This window comes from Dryobates pubescens, chromosome 22 (genome assembly GCF_014839835.1).
Source record: "Dryobates pubescens isolate bDryPub1 chromosome 22, bDryPub1.pri, whole genome shotgun sequence".
NCBI lineage: Eukaryota > Metazoa > Chordata > Aves > Piciformes > Picidae > Dryobates > Dryobates pubescens.
In genome coordinates, this window is record NC_071633.1 from 9915023 (window position 1) to 9935408 (window position 20386).

The 20386-nt window shown below is 40.2% G+C and overlaps 1 protein-coding gene across 1 annotated transcript in view; it reads left to right on the forward strand.

Annotated features, from left to right (window-relative positions):
- The window catches only part of GALNT18 (polypeptide N-acetylgalactosaminyltransferase 18), a 178862-nt gene that overhangs the window by 153550 nt on the left and 4926 nt on the right, over positions 1-20386 (forward strand). Inside the window, exon 11 of the mRNA XM_054172020.1 lies at positions 16162-16326. Within this exon, the coding sequence (XP_054027995.1) occupies positions 16162-16326 (165 nt within the window). The remainder of the gene's footprint in view (positions 1-16161; positions 16327-20386) is intronic.

Below are 20386 nucleotides of genomic sequence, written 5' to 3' on the forward strand. Positions count from 1 at the left end.
TTCAGTATCTATTGCCTGGTGGGAGAGATTCTCTGAAACCAAAAAGCTGTTCATTCGTGAGTGAAAATCAGAGGTCTGGGTTTAATGTACAAGTATCTCTCTGATCATTTTGAATTCAAAAGAGTGAGTACAAGAGGTCCATCTTCAGGTTTCAGGGGGTTTGGGCACTACACTGGTTAAAAACAAAAGCAAAGAAACAAAGCTATAGAACTGCATTATTCTGGATCAGAGGAAATACCTTTTACATCCCTCAGTTTGTAAATGATGGAATGGCTATTGCTGCTTGTTTATTTTTGTGCTTGAAATTATAGAGTATAAAAACATTGTATATGCCTGTGAGAACTGAAAGAACTGATCACTTGGAATTGAAACTCCAACCATAGTGAAACTAAACAGTTGAAAAGCAATCATTATTTTTTTCCCTAAGAGCAACACTGATTTTCTCATTTGGGAGCATAGAGCATTTGGGTATTTTTTGAGAAATGGTTTTCTTTCAAAGAAATTTTTTTCTGTGTTTGACTAGAATTAAAAGACTTACAAATGTCTTAGATGCTTTTGAAATCTGTATTCTTGCCAAGTGTACAGGATTAGTGCTGAATGTGAGTATGAATAATGGAAAAGGAAAATACTACTATAAGCTGTGAAACCAGAGATCTGGCTAAAGTAGTAATCTTGACATTGAGGTTCCAAGATCTGAGCTGAAGTTGAAAAGCAAGAATTCCAGAAGTAGTTCAGTTCTTTTGAGTGCTACAATATTTAGGACCAGAAGCAAAACCAAGAACTTGAATTAACTGAAAGCTTCAAGGCAAGAAGGCACTAAGAAAACTAAGGTCATTTTCATTAATATCAGCTAATAAATAAGCATATTTCTCACTGAGAAATGATGGCTTGTTTTATGCAGGTAGCTGCAGCAAAAGAGTCAGGGGTAACTTGGCCCAGTGCCACAGATGATGTGTGTTTGAAAAAGCAGGTGAAGCCCCTAACCTCAAAATGTAAGAGGAATAAAAACAGTTGCCTGTACTGTGCCGTATCTGTTCAGTCATACACTCTTCTAAATAAAGGGGCAGTGCTCATCTTGGAATGGATAAGAATTGTTTCAAGCTAGCTGTGTCGTTGAATGTTCCACAGTAGCACTTTTGCATACATTACAGGTCATGCTGAAAAGATAAAGAAGCATAGGTTGACCTTTAATGGGAGGAAAGATTGCAAATGCTGATCAGAAGTAATGTCAGAGGGTGCTCAGGAAGTGCTCTCAAAGATGTTCAGTTGGAGAGCTTTTGTCTGCTAAAGCAGGACTTCCACAAAGGCACTAGAAACTTCAACTGGCAAAAATTCTGATGGAATTTACCTAGACTTCATAAACTTAGCTTTCATCACATTACTGCGCAAGAGAGTCATGTCAGCAAAAAAGAGCAGTAAGCAAACTTTCAGAGTGCACAGAGAAGTCTCTGTGGGGCCCACACAGAATACTTGTGCACAGAAACAATAGGACTAATAAAGTACCACCTCTGTTCTCCTGTACCACACAGCACACAGGCCTGGGGCTTTTTCAGTTGGGTGGTTTTTACAGCAGGCTCTTCCTAGATTTTTTTTTTTCTTTTAAAGTAATTTAGAAAGTATTTCCACTTTGGTTTGTGTATCACATTGCCAACACCTTGTATGTTCTCTGCATTAATTGCTATACATGGCTCTGACCTTATCCTTTTCATCTTGACGTTATCCTTTTCATCTTGAATCCTCTTGCCTCTTGGTATGACTAGATCCTACTTTTAGGATCATTATCAACTTCCTTGGTTATCTTATCCAGTTTTGGTATGTCTGTTACTGATATAGGAGGAGAGAGCCAAATATCTGCTGTCTCTGTAGTCAGACTAGAAACTATTTATTCAGCATTTTGTTAAATAGGTGATGCTGATATAGGAAAAGTGGTTAAGTGAAATATCAAAGGAACAGGTTTTCAGGCTATTTAAAGTTGACATCCTTTGATTACTTGCATTTTATAAGACTCAGATCATGGTTACTGAGCTTGTGATGGTCGCTGTAAAACTTCCCTCCCTAGTTCACATTTTTAAGGAAATTTGCCCAGAATATCTGTACTAAAAAAAACACAGCACCAAATACATTAACAATGTAATTGAAACAAACTGTTGTGAACAAGTGCAGTGCCTAAGAATTGAAAATTATCAGAGCATTTCAAGTTCTCATGTAGTGTTTAAATTTAGAAGAGATTAGAGTTGTTAGCCTGAATATTATACAATAGTTCAAAACTATTCCCATCTGGGAAATAAAAATGCACATATATTTTCAGAGTTTGGGGTTTGTGTATGTGGGGGGGGGTGTGGGTGTTAAAAGTATGCAATTCTTTGTTTGGAAAGATTGGGGGGGGGGGGGGGGGGGGGAATATTTCAACAAGTTAAAGCATGAAAATATTTGAAAACATGAAGGTGAAATATTGCTAAGCTTCTAGATGACAAGCCTGGCACTGGATTTTGGATTCAGACTGTGCTTTTCATGCTGAACACTAAGCTAATTAAAGGTGATACTGCTTTTCATATTTGGTTCAGGCTGACATGGTTCAGACTTGCATCTAGTCTGTTGCCAGTGAGCTGGCACCAAAAGGCTTTGGAGTTAGCACCCCCAAAACCACAGCTGCTGTGGTTTTGAGGCTGCTGCTGACTTCTGCAGTGGTTGGCTAACAACACTGATTTAGGTGCCTGAAGTTGGATCACTCACGAGATCTCACTGAAGTACTTTGCAAATGAGCACTACTAGTATGGATTGCTGAGTGGTGTTCCTCACCATGGGTACTAGACCTGCTGAAAGTCAAGGGCTGCTGCAGAGGAACCAAGTATCTTCAGAAAGAAATATGGCTTGTATCTCAGCATCAATGATGCCATATTCACTGGCTTGTGACCAACAGCACAGCAGCTGAGAACTTGCTAGAAGATATACCTTCTGTCCACAGCTGACAGTAACAGTGAAATTAGCTTCCCATTTTCTATGAACAGTTTTTCTCTGCAAGGAGCAATAGGTGTAAACATTTCCATGCTTCATCTGATTTTTATCTCAAAAATCAGAGAAGGACAGGGCTTTCCTTTGCTAAGTTGAAAATATTTTTAATTAATGCTTTTGGAGAAATATAGCAGCTGTATTGGGTACCTACAGTGTCTCATAATCTAATACTATTTCACATTTTATAAGTGCATTCATTTGAAATAGAGTTGCACATCATGTAGCAATTATTAGTTATCTATATTTTAAGGATGTCTTTCCTCATTGCAAATTGTCAGTCAACAGTTTTTAAAACCAATTGTCACTTAAAATATAAATTCAGCTTAAGTTCAAGATAGTTACTGGGACACATGTATGGCACTTGGAGATTGATGTAGTAATTGTTGGATGGTTGTCAATTTAAACATTCTTTTGATTGATGTGATACTGTCTCATCTGTTACTTCAGCAGAGTTAAAGTTATGAAGGTCAGGTTTTTGTTTCTCAGGTTCTTGACAGTATGTGAATAACTGTTAGAGAAGGTAGTTAATACCATAGATGGGATTCACTTTGCAATTTTAAAAGTTTTATTGATGATTTTATTATGTCATTCCAGTAATTGAAGTCATCCACTGGCTCATTTAGAATTCATGGACCAAATTCAGTCCCCATGAAAGCATATTTAACTCCCTCTGCAATTACATGAGCCCATATTACTTCCACAGCAGTCATTCAAATTCTGATCAGCAGTTCAGCTTAGTTTCTCTCTATCATTGTTCACCATTTGCAGAGTAGGGCTTTGCAGATATGTTTATGGGATGATTTTATCTGCAGTGTGTTTCTGTGAACAAGGGTTTGGTTTTTTCTCTTGCTCATTAACCATCTCTTGTCCAATCAGGAAGCAGAGAGAATATCAGAAATTACTCGTTCACATAAAATCTTCATTCAGTATTTATGAGTACCTGAAAAAAAACCTGCATTGATTTGTAAGCCAAGAAAAGAGCCATGTTAGTCACATCATTCATTTGAACTTCTCACTTGGTCTAGCTTTTAGCAAGAGTTGAGTTCAATCTACACCTGGTTGTATTTACAGATTGAAAGATTCTCACAAAAAGAAAACATGGGATACTGGAGTCTTTAATTTGGCATTTTTTATTTCCAAGAACCAATGACAAGAAACTGAAGCCAGCTGGATACAGATAAGGAATAAGGTGTATATTCACATCAGAGCAGGTGACTAGCCATTATAAGGAAGAGTGACAAGAACTGCTGAAGTCATCAAAGCCAACATGATTCTGGAAACTGTAATTAAATAGAAGTAAGAGGCAAGCAGATGGAAGTATATAGCCCATGGCATATGGAAGATCAAAGTTGAAAAAATAATGGTCCTCTTTGGCTCTAAAATCTACTAACATGTCAACTAAGTGGCAATCACAGCCAGTACTCTGAATTTTGATTCAATGTAGAATGCACAGAAGTAACACTTATTGTTACAGTGGAACAACAATGGTATGCCTTTAAAGAAATTGGGGTGGTTTATCATGTTTTTGTAAGGTAAAGGACCTCATAGCTTTAAAAATAGCTGCTATTTCCCCCCTCCCCACACACACTTTTCTTTTGATTAATGACAGAGATAATGATAGCTAGCTCTGCTGTATGAGGCTGTGTCTCCATAAAGGCTTAGAGCAATCAAGTGGAAAAGCTGATGGATGCATTTAAGTTATTCAGGTGTTACTACAATATTAACTTTGTATTTGTTTAGCAGGGAACTGCACTGATTGTGATCACTGGAGCTTTGTTGCTCTTGCTATGTTAAAGATGAAGTGATTTATTCAGCATGCATATTCCATTCTGCGATTATTTTTAGTGCTTTCAAACTCTGAAATTAGCCTTAAAATTGTGAGGTCTGCATTGACTGACTCACTAATGAGTTTGCATCAGCTGGGGAAGGAAAAAATAGCAGTACAGCGTATGAATTCACAGGGTTTGTTAAAGTAACAGGAAGTTAAAAAAATGGAGAAAATGGAGATAGTTACTACAATAAAACTGGAATTTTTGTAGGCCATGCTGCTTTGCATTAAATATGAAGGTCTATGACCAAAGGGCAGGCACAGAACTTGGTATATAAGGAGATGATGCCAATGATGGTGAATCAGAGCTGTGAATTTCAGGTCAGGTTTGAGTTTTGTCACATCAGTTTTATGTTAACACAGAACCAAATCCTTGTCTTTTTGTTGCAGCAGAAATTATCTAATACCACTGTATTAGTGTGGCATAATGTGATCAAAGTTTTCTGTGCTGTAGTGTGCCTGCAGCGTTCTCATCATTGCAGCACACAGCAGGTACCAGGTGACTTCAGAAGGCTGTGTGATGTCAGCCTTACATAAGCATCATGGAATTAGTGCTGCGGAATCGTGGCAGTGGCAGCCTCAACATGGTTTTATTTATGTCTAACATAGTTGTGATACTAAGTCCCTTCACCCACATCAAATGTAACCCCTTCCTTGCTAGCAGCTTATGACTTTGGTGCCTTCAGAACGTGTGGAGCGATCAGGTTGCTTTTTTCTTTTTCACAGATGACATTTTTTATTTCAATGTGATGGTAACAGGAATAATTGTGTTTGCAAAAACAGACTGTGAGAATTGGGACCTTCTTCAGCACTGAAGGCAAATTTAAATATGAATTGTCAAGTGAGCTATTCTGCTAGATGTGTGGCACACTTGGTTAATACTCTGCAGGACCTGATTTCCCTAATTTTTGTTGGTTTAGAACAATCAAAACAATATTGTAAAATGAATTTACTTAAACATCCTGAAAGAACTGTATTATTTGTATTGCAAATACTCAGTGACTCTTAGTTATGAGTGACTGATGTGCTTAGTTTTTGTATTAATTCTAAACAGCAAGACAGAGGGCTTTTTCTTTTCCTTAGGTCTGTGTCCTGCAGATACCATTATAGGATAAATCTACTGCAGATAATAAAATAAAGGCTCTTAAGAGAGGCAGAAAATGCAGGAGAAAATCTGTGACATAATCTGCCTTTCATGATGAAGGCAGCTTAGCCTCACAGCCTAGTGATAGCTTGGCAGCCTGAAGCTTAGCATAGCTTTAGCTATTCACTGTTGTACTTGAAGGTCATTTTGGCAGCCTGGGTGTAGAGCCTTTAGTTTTACTTTGCTGCCTCATGTACCTCATAAGCTCTTTCTCATAAACACTGAGCCTCTTCTGCTTGGCCTGTGGGTACCTGTAAGGCCTCTATTTCCATGCAAATCTTCACAGGGTAAGTGAAGGCCTCAGAAATCGAGTCCTAGTGAATGAAAACAAGAGGGATGTATCGTGCTATTTGCACAATTAACCAATGTGCTTTGTGCCTATCACAGTATTTTGCCATGGTTTACAACCTGATTTGTGCAAGGGGCACAGTATGAAGTTGGCAGTGTTTTTAGTCACAGGAGAAATTAAGCTCCCTTGGCCAAGTGCAGTAAGACTTCCTGCGCAGCTAGCACAGTTGAATTGGCATGAGTGTCCTACTTGATATGAAAGCAATTTTCTGCTTTTTAAAGAGATTTTCTTACTATTTATTCCTAGTCTAGAAAGTCTTTTTAAAACCTAAGTGCTTGTGGCAAGAAATCTTCATGTAGGGTTACTTCTAATGTACTTATTCATTTCCATCTTTTCTACAAAACAGGTCATTAGCACTAAAAGTACATTCAGTAGTGAAAATGTATCAGGGGATGCTTTTCTTTGCCCTTTTCTTGGGTGCCAGAAAAGCAGAAGAGAGCAGGAATCTCTGGGATGCAAGCACAATATTCCAGCCTGAGAAACATTTTGATTTTATTTGCAAAGCTCTGAACTTTGCAATTTATTCATGAACACAGGCTGGATCGAAGCTACAGTCTTTGCATAAGGCCACAGCATACAGGCTCTCAATTTAAATTCTAGATGCTGACTTCTTTCTCTCAGTGTCATTTGCTATCACCCTGCAAACAGTGAAGCTACCACTTCAAGGCATTTGGGGGGCAGGAAAAGTGCCATTTGTATTAAAGTACATGTATTTCCCATTTGCCTTGGAAGGCTTAAAAATGTTTCAGGAAAGAAATATTCTTTTAGGATACAGCTGAGTTAGATACAATTTCATGAGCTTCTGTCAGTCTCTCCAGAGAGACCAACAACGAAGACTGAAACAAATAGTTGAAATAGGCTTTGTTACTTGAAATATATCCCCTACAGCTAAGGAATAATGTTTTTCTTTTTGTAGGCTACTGTAGTTAAGGATTTGCTTTGATTTTGATGCTGTCCATTTAATGTATCAGAATTTTCTTTAGCTTAATGGGCTTAACCTGGTGTAAGAGGTGAAATACTACCAAATGTGCTAGGGTGGGAACACTGAATAACTTTCCTTTCTTTCCGTGGGACTGAGAGCTGCACTGTGCTGCCACTCTCACTCCTATCCAGTGAGTAACCATGCCACAGGCTCCCCTCTGCTATAGCAGTTAGCACAAACTTAACCCTGAAATGTAAAGAACACTTCAACCTTTTACAAAAAGAGAAAAGCTTAACTGATGATGTCAGAAATTACAGCACAGAATGGTACAGGTGCTCTTTCTTTTCCTGGTGGTTAGCAGTCATGTAGGCATCCTAAATTAACAAACTGTAGTGAAGTTGACTGTTAAGTCACTTAAGTTGATTAAAGTAAGGGAAACCACAGCACAGGCATCAGATGTTTGAAATTCTATTCATATTATGCCAAAGTGCCACTGGTGCTTTGAAATATTGAATGTGTGGCAACTAAACCTGGCAGAGATTTCATTTGCTGTAGTTTATTAAAAACAATGCTACTGAACATGAAAGTGGGCCATAGACAGTATTTGCCTGTTCTGTAACTATAAACTGTATATGCCATGGAAATATAGGGCAAAACCTCTGCAGACTTCAATAGAGTCAGGGGTTTACTCTGACAACTAATTCTAATATGGAAAAAGCCTACAGAAACATCCACTGAGCAGCTCAAGTGGCAGAGCTTGGTAAGAGAACTGCACTTTTAGCAGTAAGGAAATTGCCACAATGAATGCTCACCCCCACAAGCTGTAAGCCTTTAAGGTGGAGTTCCCAGATGGTGATAGGTCACAGTCTGCCATACAACGATTCCTGAAGCCATGCAAGAGACTAAAAACCTGAAGAACATTGTCTGTGTGAGTGCTGTGTCTGTACTGAGTTTCTCTCATGCTTCTGCCCCAAACAAACTAAAATTCTTTTTCTTGTTTTGGTGTTTGAGGTTCTCTGCTGCACTGCAGAAGTCTTTCTAAGCAGTCACTGATAGACTAGAACATTAATAGTGCTCCTTGTAGCTAGTGCTGCTCAACTTGTGGGTTGCCATATTGCATTCCAAATTAATTCATGAGTTAATAACACCCATAATAAGACCTTTAGAGTACAATTATTGAACACGAGGCACTGAGAGGTTAGGAATTCAAGTGGGAGGTTACAGCTGCTGCTGAAGGCAACTGCTAATAAGATTAGGTGAAACCTTCAAAGCTTCCCTCTTGTCAGAGCACCATTACACTGGGATGTGTACAAGGACAGGCTGAGGGAGTTGAGGTTGTTCAGCCTAGAGAAGAGAAGGCTCTGGGGATACCTTGTTGTGGCCTTCCAGTAAGAAACCTGTAAGAAACCTGGAGGGTTATGGGACAAGGAGTATCTGGAAGAGGGTAGATTTAGACTAGATGTAAGGGAGAAATTGTGAAGGCTAAAGAGGGATTGATTGAGGGGCAAAAGGAAATTTCAGGTAGGACAAAGTCACAGGAGCTGTAGGACAGAATGTTTGTGGTTTGTTGTGGGGGTTTTTTCAAAGGGGACAGTTGTTGATGCCACAATAGTCCCTTCTTTTTTTTTATTAGTCTTACTGCCTTTTATTTTTTTCTGTGGAAGAGTCAGTAGAGATCCTGTGCAGAGATAAGAGCAAAACCAAGAGAAGCTTTATGAAGTGAATCAAGTTAAATTCAAATGTATCCATGTCTCTGTAATTCTGTAGTTAGCAGCACTGGGTAAACTCTGAATGTAAGTACTGAAAGCATATGTAAAAACAACTGACAGTTCTATTTAATTTAAAAGTGAAGCTTAAGGAAGAGGACTTCTGTTTGCTTGTTTAAAATAAAACCAAAGCAGAATACCAAAGCAGGCAACAGCAGAATTAATTATTCTACTGCACTATAAGGTCATGAATTTAAATTAGTAAGTCTGGAATTGAGTTCTTCTCTCTTTTCTATTGAAATAATATGTCAAAATTTTGGGGGTTCTGATCACATTGGCTTTATTGCTATCTAATAGTGTTGCTTTGAGTTCAAAAGTTAATTAGTGCATGGGCATGTAGAGCAGCAATAGGTCAATTTAGTTGTTAGCCATTGGAATGGGCTGCCCAGGGAGGTGGTAGAGTCACCATCCCTGGAGGTGTTCAAGAGGGGATTGGACGTGGCACTTGGTTTCATGGTTTAGTCATGAGGTCTGTGGTGACAGGTTGGACTCAATGATCTTTGAGGTCACTTCCAACCCTGGTGATTCTGTGATTCTGTGTGAATAATAGGTATGCTGGTGGGTTAATTCAGTAGACACAAACACCAAAGGGAAGGAATGAGTAGTTCCTTCTTGCACACTTTACAATTTAGGTCTAAATTATGATGTTGCTACACTTGGTATACAGCTCATGGCTAAGACAAGTATCATAGCTCATCAACATGGACAAACTGGAGACTGCGACATGACTCTGCATTTATAATGATCAAATGTAATGCTCTCCACCAGTATCTTAAGGGGGCCTACAAGAAAGCTGGTGAGGGACTTTTTAGGGTGTCAGATAGTGATAGGACTAGGGGGAATAGAACAAAAATAGAAGTGGGTAGATTCAGACTGGATGTTAGGAAGCAGTTCTTCACTGTGAGGGTGGTGAGACACTGGAACAGGTTGCCCAGGAAAGTGGTGGAAGCCTCATCCCTGGAGATTTTTAAGGCCAGGCTGGATGTGGCTCTAAGCAACCTGATCTAATGTGAGGGGTCCCTGCCCATGGCCAGGGGGGTTGGAACTGGATGATCCTTAAGGTCCCTTCCAACCCTAACAATTCTATGATTCTATGAAAATGTTGTTATAATTGTGTTAAAGTTGTATCATGAGGTTGAAAACCTACCTCAGAAAAATAACATGAATCTTCTGAGAGTTGACATGGGTTTGGGCTAACTTTCTGTAATTCTCAGTCCCTGTTCTTGTGCTTGTACATCAGCAGTAATTCTTTTAGGGCAGCACAAAATGCAGAGATACTGCTGATTGTGGGTACAGGACAGCACTACCTCTATCTCCTGTCACTTCATACATGAATAGTAAATGGGAAAACACTTGATTTTTATCTTAGTGCTGTATGTTTTTGTGTTATTCACAACGAACTTGGATTCTCTCGAGAGGTTTCTTATCGGGGTTGGAAAGTTCTTTCATTCAGATGTGTTTATTGCAACAAGAAGTGCTGGAATAGAAGTCAGGAGCAACCACTGATGAGGGGCAATGGTTTTAAACTAGATCAGGGTAGATTTAGGAGGAGGTTTTTCACATTAGGAGGAAGCTCTTCACAGTGCTGGTAGTGAAATACTGGAAAAAGTTGCTTAGAGATGTGGTTGAGGCATTCAAGGTGAAACTTCATGGGGCCCTGAGCAACCTGATCTAGTTAAAAATGGCCCTGCTCACTTCAGGGGAGTTGGACAAGATGACCTTCAGGGGTCCCTTCCAACCTAGTGCATTCTATGAACATAAACTGCCAAGTAACAGCAATGTTAGCTAAGTTTGGATTTATTGGAATCCACCAGACTGCTCTTTAGCTGGAGTTGTAGTCAAGTATGAGTCTGTTGTGAGACTTTGGACCTAATATGTTAATATATTACCTCTGACAATAAATGACTTCATGGATTTGTTTGAAGGAAAACACAGTTCACAGATGGAACACAGCAGTGGTGAATCTGATCTGTTGTAGCTCTTATGCTGAAAGCAAGGCAGCAAATAAATGCTGCTGGTGGAGAGCATTCCATTTGCTCATTATAAATGCAGAGTCATGTCCCAGTCTCCAGTGTGATTTCATCTGGGAACATTGCCATCAGGATTACAAATGGCTTTCAGCCTGAAAATTGGTGTGTATTGCTTTAAACTTCCAGTGGGGAGCTGGCAATTTATCCTTCAGATAATAATCTTGTGTTAAGTTGAACATCTTACTGCAACTTTTTGCTACATGATAAACTGGTTCCTATGAATAATTTACTGCAAATGGTTACCCGCTTCAGCTCTAAGTCTTTATCAACTCTGGTGGCTTTTCAAAGTTTAGTAATAAACTTGCAGCCAAAAGTCTCATTACTCAGAGTCAGTGGAATTTCTGTGTTAATTGCAATAGGAATTGACCTTCTTGTGACTAGAAAATCTCCATCACATTACTGTGAGGACAAAGCCATGTATTTGTGTTCAAGTGAGCAGAGCCCATTTACTTTTCTTTCTGTTCTACAGCGTCATGGGGGTTTCTGCAGATTTTATTTTGTGTAGGTGTTTGAAATATTTTCACTGGAAAAAGTCTGACTGAATTACCAGGGCCTTCACTGCTCTCCTGGCAGAGAGATTTAGGAGGGGCAGGTTCTGCCCAACCAACCTGATCTCCTTCTATGATCAGGTGACTGCCAGGTGGATGTGGGGAAGGCTGTGGATGTAGTCTATCTGACCTCAGCAAGGCTGTTGACACTGTTCCCCACAGCAAACTCCTGGCCAAGCTGTCAGCCTGTGGCTTGGACAGCAGCACTCTGCCCTGGGTTAGGAATTGGCTGAAGGGCCAAGCCCAGAGTGGTGGTGAATGGTGCCATGTCCAGATGGCAGCCAGTCACTAGTGGTATCCCCCAGGGATCAGTGTTGGGCCCCATCCTGTTTAATATCTTTATTGATGATCTAGACAAGGGGATTGAGTCCACTAATAGTAAGTTTGCAGATGACACCAAGTTGGGAGCAGGTGTTGATCTGTTAGAAGGTAGAAGGGCTCTCCAGAGGGACCTTGACAGGCTGGACAGATGGGCAGAGTCCAACACGATGTCATTTAACAAGTCCAAGTGCGGGGTGCTGTGCTTTGGTCACAACAACCCCATGCAGTGCTACAGGCTGGGGTCAGAGTGGCTGGAGAGCAGACAGGCAGAAAGGGACCTGGGGGTAGTGGTTGACAGTAGCTGAACATGAGCCAGCAGCATGCAACCAGCACCAGAACAAGAGGACACGGTCTCAAGCTGTGCCAGGGGAGGTGTAGGCTCAAGGTGAGGAGAAAGTTCTTCACAGAAAAAGTGATTGGCCATTGGAATGTGCTGCCCAGGGAGGTAGTGGAGTCACCATCCCTGGGGGTGTTCAAAAAAGGATCAGATGTGGCACTTGAAGCCATCGTTTAGTTAGTCATGAGGTGTTGGGTGACAGGTTGGACTTGATGATTTCTGAGGTCTTTTCCAACCTTGTTGATTCTATGATTCTGGACTGTACCACTGCAACACAGCATGTAAGATCTGAGTAGCCTACCAAAATTATTAGGAGACAGCAAACAAGTTGGCAACTTTTTAGAAAACACAGCAGCACCCTTCAGTTTGCCAGGCCCTGACTGACTGGATGCTCTTTTGTCCCTGAGCTGGGGAAAAGCAGTCAGGGACTGTCCAGATTTTATGAAAACTCTTCTGGGCAATTTAGCAGGCTGCTCAAGTAGGATCAGCAGGTGGTATGTGCTTTTGATGTGATCCCTCCATTAGAAAGGTACAGCAGCCAAATTACCAAGTTGTGCAAAGTTTTCAATTCAGAAATAAGGTATGGTATTATTGGATATGATTACTGATACTAATATTAATGATACTAACACATGATCATTAATATACAGGATCATTGATATCGATATTACTGGATAAGCAAAGCAACTTCTTGAAAGGACCTGGTCAGAAAGACTAACTCCCACCGTAACACAGCCTGTTTCAGTTTGAAGTTATTTTTACATGCTACCTTGAGAGCTGAAGGTGCATTTCCCAATCCTAGGTGAGAATACAGGATTTCACACCTCTTTTCTAATTTCAACCACAATGAAAAATGAGGTGATAGTAGCAGGTAGGGTGAGTTCTCTAAAGATAAGCAACAACCTGCTAATTATCTCTATTAAGCATAATTGCTTTTGATTGTTCTATTTCTGCACAGTTTTGCCAACAAGCAGAATTGTGTTAATTCCACCCCCTGCTCCCCCACACAGCCATCATTCAAACAAAAATAAATTAATTGGGCCTAGGAAGATGAAGTGATTACCTTCAGGCCACACTGAGGAAGGTGGAGAAGACTAAGACTAAGCTAATAAAAACAGCTCAACCCTGAGGGTTTGCAGGTACAACACTATTCTTGCACAAGGAAACCCCAGCTATGGTGTGGCCACCTTGGAATGACAGTGAAGCCTGCTCCTGTGTTGTCAGTGACTGATGACTACCTTAATTTTCTTCTACCATGTTTACTTTGGTGACAGTGTGCTAAAAAATTGAATTAACAATCACTTCGTTAGTGCAAAACACAAATAGCTGACTGGCCCACTGCACTCAGCACTGGTGAGGCTGTGCCTTGAGCACTGTGTTCAGTTTTGGGCACTGCGGTGTAAGAGACATTGGGATTCTGCAGTGGGTCCAGAGAAGGGTTGCGAAACTGGTGAAGGATCTCGAGAATAAGTCTTATGAGAAGTGGCTGAGAGAGCTTGAATTGTTTAGTCTGGAGAAAAGGAGGCTGAGGGAAGACCATATTGCCCTGTAATTACTTGAGAGGTGGGTGTTGAGAGGTGGGTGTTGATGTCTTCTCACAAGTCACAACTAACGGGACAAGAGGAAATGGCATCGAGTTACACCAAAGGAGACTGAAGTTAAGCATGAGGAAAAACTTCTATACTGAAAGGGTTATCAAAGACTAGAATAGGCTGCCCAGGGAAGTGGTTGAATTTCCATCCCTGGAGGTGTTTAGATATGGTGCTCAAGGATATGGTGTAGTAGTGGCCCTTGTAGAGTTAGATAATGGTTGGACTTGATCATATAGGTCTTTTCCAAACATAGTGATTCTGTGACAATTTCCCTCTCATTTTTCTAGTAGTAATTTTACATAAGTGGCAAATGAGCTGCAACAAAATGTGCATCTGTGAAGTCAGTATGTCCTAACAATCCCTTTTAAAGATCATCTTGATCTCACTGCCTTGCTGTATCTACCTCAATATCTCTCCTCAAAAAAAGCATCTGAATAGATCTTAAGTATATCTAAAATAATTCCTGTTGGTCTGTCTGGAATGTGCATTCTGAAAGTGCACTCTTTTTCTAATGCATTGATTTCATTTACAGGAATGTTAATTATGTAATTATGAATGGAGTCTGTTGGCCTGTGGTCTTGGTTTGTCCTTCCACATTTCTTAGTATTTAACTTTTTCAATCAGTAATAATCAGCCCTTTTGGAAACGTGCCCTGCTAGGTCCTTTTCTCCACCCTTCGCTTCTCCTGTAAAACCACGACTCAACTATTCATTTCTCTATTCAGACTCTTAAAACCTAGACTTCACCTAACTCAGATTTCTGTTATTTCCATGGGGTGAAGAGACTGAATCTTGGTCAAACCTTTGATTAGTATAAACCGTTAATAGCAACTTCATTAACTTTTATGCAAATATGTCAGTTCACATTTGCTGCTGAAGTCTTCCAGGTGGGTAAGCAGGTGACATAGTCTTGCACAGAAACACAACCATTTGTTTTGATCTATATTTAATCCCTGCATTGACAGTGTTCAGAGTTGCATTTCACATTTAACTCCTCAATCTATCATCAGTCCTCATTTGTTCTGTTTCTCTGCTTTCTCTCCTACTTGCAATATTTTTGGTCAGAGCTTTCACAAATAAGAATACACACATATAAACCCACATCAACATTGAACACTAGCAGATGGTACCATCGACCTCTGGGAATAGAGAAGATTCCCAAATACACACAGCATAATTTCCACCTCCCCTTTGCTACAGACACATAGAATAGATACAGTAAAACGATGGCTTCTGCCCATCTCTTTGTCTGTTGTGACTCTGATGCTACTAGAGTTGTCAAAGCCTTACACCTACCCTTATCAGGTGAGGCTTCCAAAGCACAATGTTGCCATTTCATCTTTCTCATGGTCCTCTCAAGAAAAAGGGCTGATTTCAGCAAAATAAATTCTGTTTGTGTTTAGCAAACAGACAATCCCAGTGTGTTATCGTTCTGAGCTTATATGTAACCTGTTATCTTCAAGGGGACACATTATCAGCTCTGTCTGGCAAGATCACTTTCCTTCCCCTTCTTTTTCTTTCTTCTAGAGAAACCTCCCACCTATCTGTTTGTAGTGAGAGTGGAAAGAATTGATGTAATACCATAGTCTCATGCCTTCTGTCATAAGTGTAATCACTGAGGGCTGTGAGAGCCAGTGTCTGGTCCCATTTTCCAGGCTCTTCTGTCAATGTGTGTTGACATACACAAAATAAAATGAGAACAGCATGAAACATGGTCATTCTATTTTCTCTCCTGCCATGTGTATCTGTCTGATAATCTTTTATTGTGTATACTGGATTCTGGTTAGCTGCTTTAAACTTGCATTTTAGCATTTGGTTGTGGAAAACCTTCACTGATCTTTCAGCCTGTCGTATAAAAGACAGAGATCCTTGCTGCTGAACTGCTGTGCTCTTTCCTTACTTCTCTGGTTAGGTACTATCCTCAAATGAAACATTATGATCACAGCTGATGGCAATACTCAAACTAACCCCACTTCCCGCTAGAGGCTGAACATCTTGCTCTTTGAAGACCCATGGTGCATGGCCATGGGAAACAGAAGTAGTAAGGCACATGATGAGACAGCTTAATTTTTATTTTTATTTTTCATATTTTCTATTAAGTAGTAAACCAATGTTTATGTGTTGGAAACAATTAACAACTCATTGTTAATTGTCATTTAGAACAACTTTTAAAATGCTGTGTTACCTCCTGCATGAAAGGAAGTCATTCAAAAGCCACTGTGGGGTCAGCCTACTGTGATTCAGAGAATTTATCTTTGCCATTAGCTGCTTCTGTCCAGAGGCCACAAATCCTGTTTGTGCTTCCTGTTGCAGAATGTTTATTACACAAGCAATCAGCAGCTCCATGTGGGTGTTCTGAGTCCCACTATCGACGATGATGACAACAGATGCCTGGTGGATGTGAACAGCAGGCCCAGGCTCATTGAATGCAATTATGCCAAAGCCAAGAGAATGAAGCTTTACTGGCAGTTTACTCAGGTAATTCTTACTCAGCAGACATTTCAGAAAGTTCTAAGCTCTGTTTCTGTATCCAAAGTGTGAGTAATCTGTTTGCTTATTAACAGAACAGAACCAGATACATCCTTGCTCACTTTGCATGGAGCCAGGAAGCTATGCTTACATTTGATCCCAGCATCAGCTACCTCCAGGGGTAATAAAACCTGTATTAAATTTTCTCAATTAATAACAAATTATTTGTTTCTAAAGCAGAGTGACTGCTACAGAATTACCTAAAAAAAACAAACCCAAAACACCTGTTATTTTGGTGGTGTCAAGTGCAAAGTGACCTATTTGTGAAAAAGAAACAAAGTGGTTGTTGGTTGGGTTTTTTTGAAGTAGCAACTCAGAAAGGGGGTGTGAGTGGTGATCACAGCCTCATCATGAGCTACTTCTGCAGTTCCTTACTTAAAAGTACTAATGCTTTTATGTGCATGTATGTGTGTGAGGGAGAGAGAAAAAGAAGTGCAAGTGAAGGCTGAGAAGTGATTTCTCAGTGATGAGAATGCTGACAGGAGCCTGAGTCCAGGCCTGGTATCCATGCTTCATAGCTGATTCGGAAATACAAGGGAGAACTATAAAAAAAGCCACTACAGTTCTGGTGCTAGAGGATGTGCTCTGTGATCTAATGCTTATGGAGATCACTCTTCCAGGTAAGAGGAAGAGGCAAGATGACTCAAAGCATAAAGCATATTAGTGTTTCCACAGAGGGACATAGGTTATTTGGAGACAAAACAGGTTCCAATGGTTGGAAGCTAAAGATAGCCAGATTTGGTCCTTCACAGAAAGGTAAGATTTTCCTAAGGTGAGAATTAAGACATTGGAAGTTTACCTTGTCAGGTGCTGTCACTTGCTTAGGATAAATAAAATTTGGTTAACATGCTCTCTAACACAAGCACCTGAGTTAGCATTTGTGAAAAATGCACTAGCTGGTGTGAGTTGGAACTGGTCACAGCTGCTCCTCTGCAGTTTGAGGCTGCCAGTCTGGCTGTGTACTCCAGCACATAGGCTGAGGCTCCCGATCTAAGGTAGTTTTCTTCCTGCATTTTTTCCCCCTGTACAATCCATGTGGGTCTGCAAATATGTTTTCCGCCAGCTCATTAGGTTGTTTGACTTCCAACAGCTGTGACCAGGGTATTTTAGGGCACTGGTAATACAGTTCAGCATCTACCTTAGAGCAGAGAGCATTTGGACAGTAATCAGAAAAGCATACTATCAACATAAGCGGTAGCTATACTTGAAAATAATCCAGCTCTCTTGTCTTTAAAGCGTAGCTCTCAAGTAGACCTTAAATCCCTAACCTGGAAAGACATCCCAGCTTTCACTTTCAGTCTCCTGCTGGGCAGAGTTTTAATTATATCTTCTCTCAAACTGCAACAATAGTTTCATCATGACAGGGGCTCACTGTGGCCATCTCCACACTTCATTTTTGGTACTATTTCAAATAGTATAATTAACATATTTATTTAAGTAGCATTTCAGCAACATTTCAGTGCTGTCCACCTATTCAGTGATTGCTCTGTGTCACCAAAGCTTTGGTGACAATTAATGGTTTCCACCTCAGAGTACTATGGCTGTTTTGTAATACTAATTATGTTAGAACTAAATTGGGAGGCAGCAGTATAATGCATTGATAATTTAACTATTGATAGTTCAGAAATAGTTTTTTAACTGCTGTAGGTTTGTCTGCTGTCTGTATTTCCATTCCATGCTCCAAATACAATCTCCCTGTGACGGTGCAGTGCTGTTTGAACTAGACTCCGTGGACTGTACTTTAGTCTTCTATAAAGAAACTTCTGCCCAGGAGAAGTGAAAGCTAGCTAGTTGTTTCCTTATGATAAATGAAGAGACAAAATAATTAAAAACTTGATGTTCAAAAAGGATTTTGCTAATACCCTTTGCAATTAAAATGCCAGTATTTCACAACATACAGCACGGTACACAGCCCTTGTCTGTTCTGTAAGCTAAAAGAAAGCTAATGAGTAATCAAGGCCTGCCAAGATCAACTGATGAACTGCCTCTGAAATGCTCCCATTATTCTGGTGAGAGAATGTTTCTATGAATACACTGGAAGCTATCTGGAGAAAGTATTCTTTATGACATTTTTAAGCTATGGAGTTTATTTTCCATACTGCACAGTGAGCAGAACTACTGCAAATAAGCAAGACTGCAAGTATTGATGCTTATGTAGTCTTTAAGTTTGTGAAACACTCATTACAATGTAGATACTGGCCAGAGTTAGTTGTGGGTTTGTAGCACCTTCCTGTGACTGCAGGCATGCATTGGCTTCTCTGGATTCTGTAGCCATTCAATAAGAACATCTGATGGTATAGAGAATTAAAAATACACCAGTGCCAGTGGGTAACAGCAGCCTGTCCAGCTTTCTGGAAAAGGGATTCTCTAGATAATGTTCTCCTTCTCCACTGCATTGCTGACGAGTGACGTCAGATAAATCCTTATGGCAAAAAGCAGAACACAGGGTCGGCAGTTAGTGGTCTGGCTTCCACTGTAGGTCTGTTACAGAATTCTTTATTTGGCATCTTTGAGTAGAAGTGTGTGTGTGTGTGTGTGTGTACATATCTCTGTGTGTTTATAGAGCTCAAGCTTCAGTCCTTTTAAAAAAAAATTATCCTTTACTGTGGCTGGGAAGTTTTCAGTTGTGTGGCTACCTCAAATTATAGGCATCTGGGCTCAGACACTCAGATGTCCACTGCTCCCTTGAGGACAAAATAACCATTTGATGGGCATTCGTAAGAAGGGAAGCAGCACCTCAAACTGTTTTCATTATACATCATGCTGGCTGATAGGACAGAGGCTTGGGTAGATTGTGTGGGATCTGTCTGTAAGGGATAAACTTGCATTGAGCATTCAAAGTCTGTACTATGTGTTTGTATAATCAGGATCCATCTGAGCAAGTTTTCACGCTCCACAGTCTTGTACAGCTGCCAAATGCAACAACACCAAATAAAATGTAGGCTTCAGTGGCATTCTTCCTTCCAAGGCTTCTTCAAGTGTTTATAACTGTAATTATGTCAAATTATGTAAATCAGTCCTGAAAAGACTCCCATCAACTGGGTAGTATTCAAGAATTTTATTGTTCAGGTTATTTGTCAAGTCTCTTCTTAGGGAAATGTTTGTTTGGGGCATACTTCTATCCTAAAAAGTCTTCTAGGTGTTTGACAGTTACTTAGTTCAGTCTCTCTCATCATTTTTTCATTTAATCAGAATAAAATTAGACCATATAGCAAAAGAGTAAGTAATCACCAGAAATTACATGAGGCAGAGAGGAGAGAAACACAGGAATTACAGCATAGTAAAATGGTCAGAATTTTACTAAAATGTTAATTTAAACCTGATCTCAAGGAAGCTGCTGTGGCATCATGAACTATTTATTTAGTATTAAGCAATTAAACCTGCTCATGTCCTGGAAGCTCTTCCTGGCAAGGAGCAGGTGCAGTGTGCTGGCCACAGCAGTCTGCTCCCCATTGTAACCGAGTGCTTGCAGCAGGTCAGCAACATGTCTACGTGATGGTCACTGTCCAGCATGATCAGCAAAGTTGTTGTCCTTGGTGACTGGGTTACATGGGCTGCTGTGTGAGAGAGAAGGGGCTTGGAGATGGAGGCCCAGTGCACTTGGACACCTTTCAGTAGAAACTGCTTGTGGCCCACACCACGCTCTTCTGAACTGACTCTGTGATACTGTTAGGTTTGCTCTGAGAGCTAAGACCTAGCACAATCTAAATGCTGTCATCATGATTTTGGAGGGAGGGTGTTGGTTTGGGGTTTCAAGAGAAGTCTCAGTCTCCAGTCTGCCTCAGGTTTATTGCTGAATGATAGAAAGGCAGTTGAGACATAATGCCTGCCCTGCAAGTGAAATTCATCTCTATATATACACGCGCACACATCATCTGGGTGACATCAGGGCATCTAGAAAGTACACCTTCAGCATGTTATGCTGCTGGAGGAATAACAACGCAGGTAAAGGAAGGAAGTTTTTGTATAATTATTCTGTGTCTTGAAATGTCTTCATGTTTACATGCAG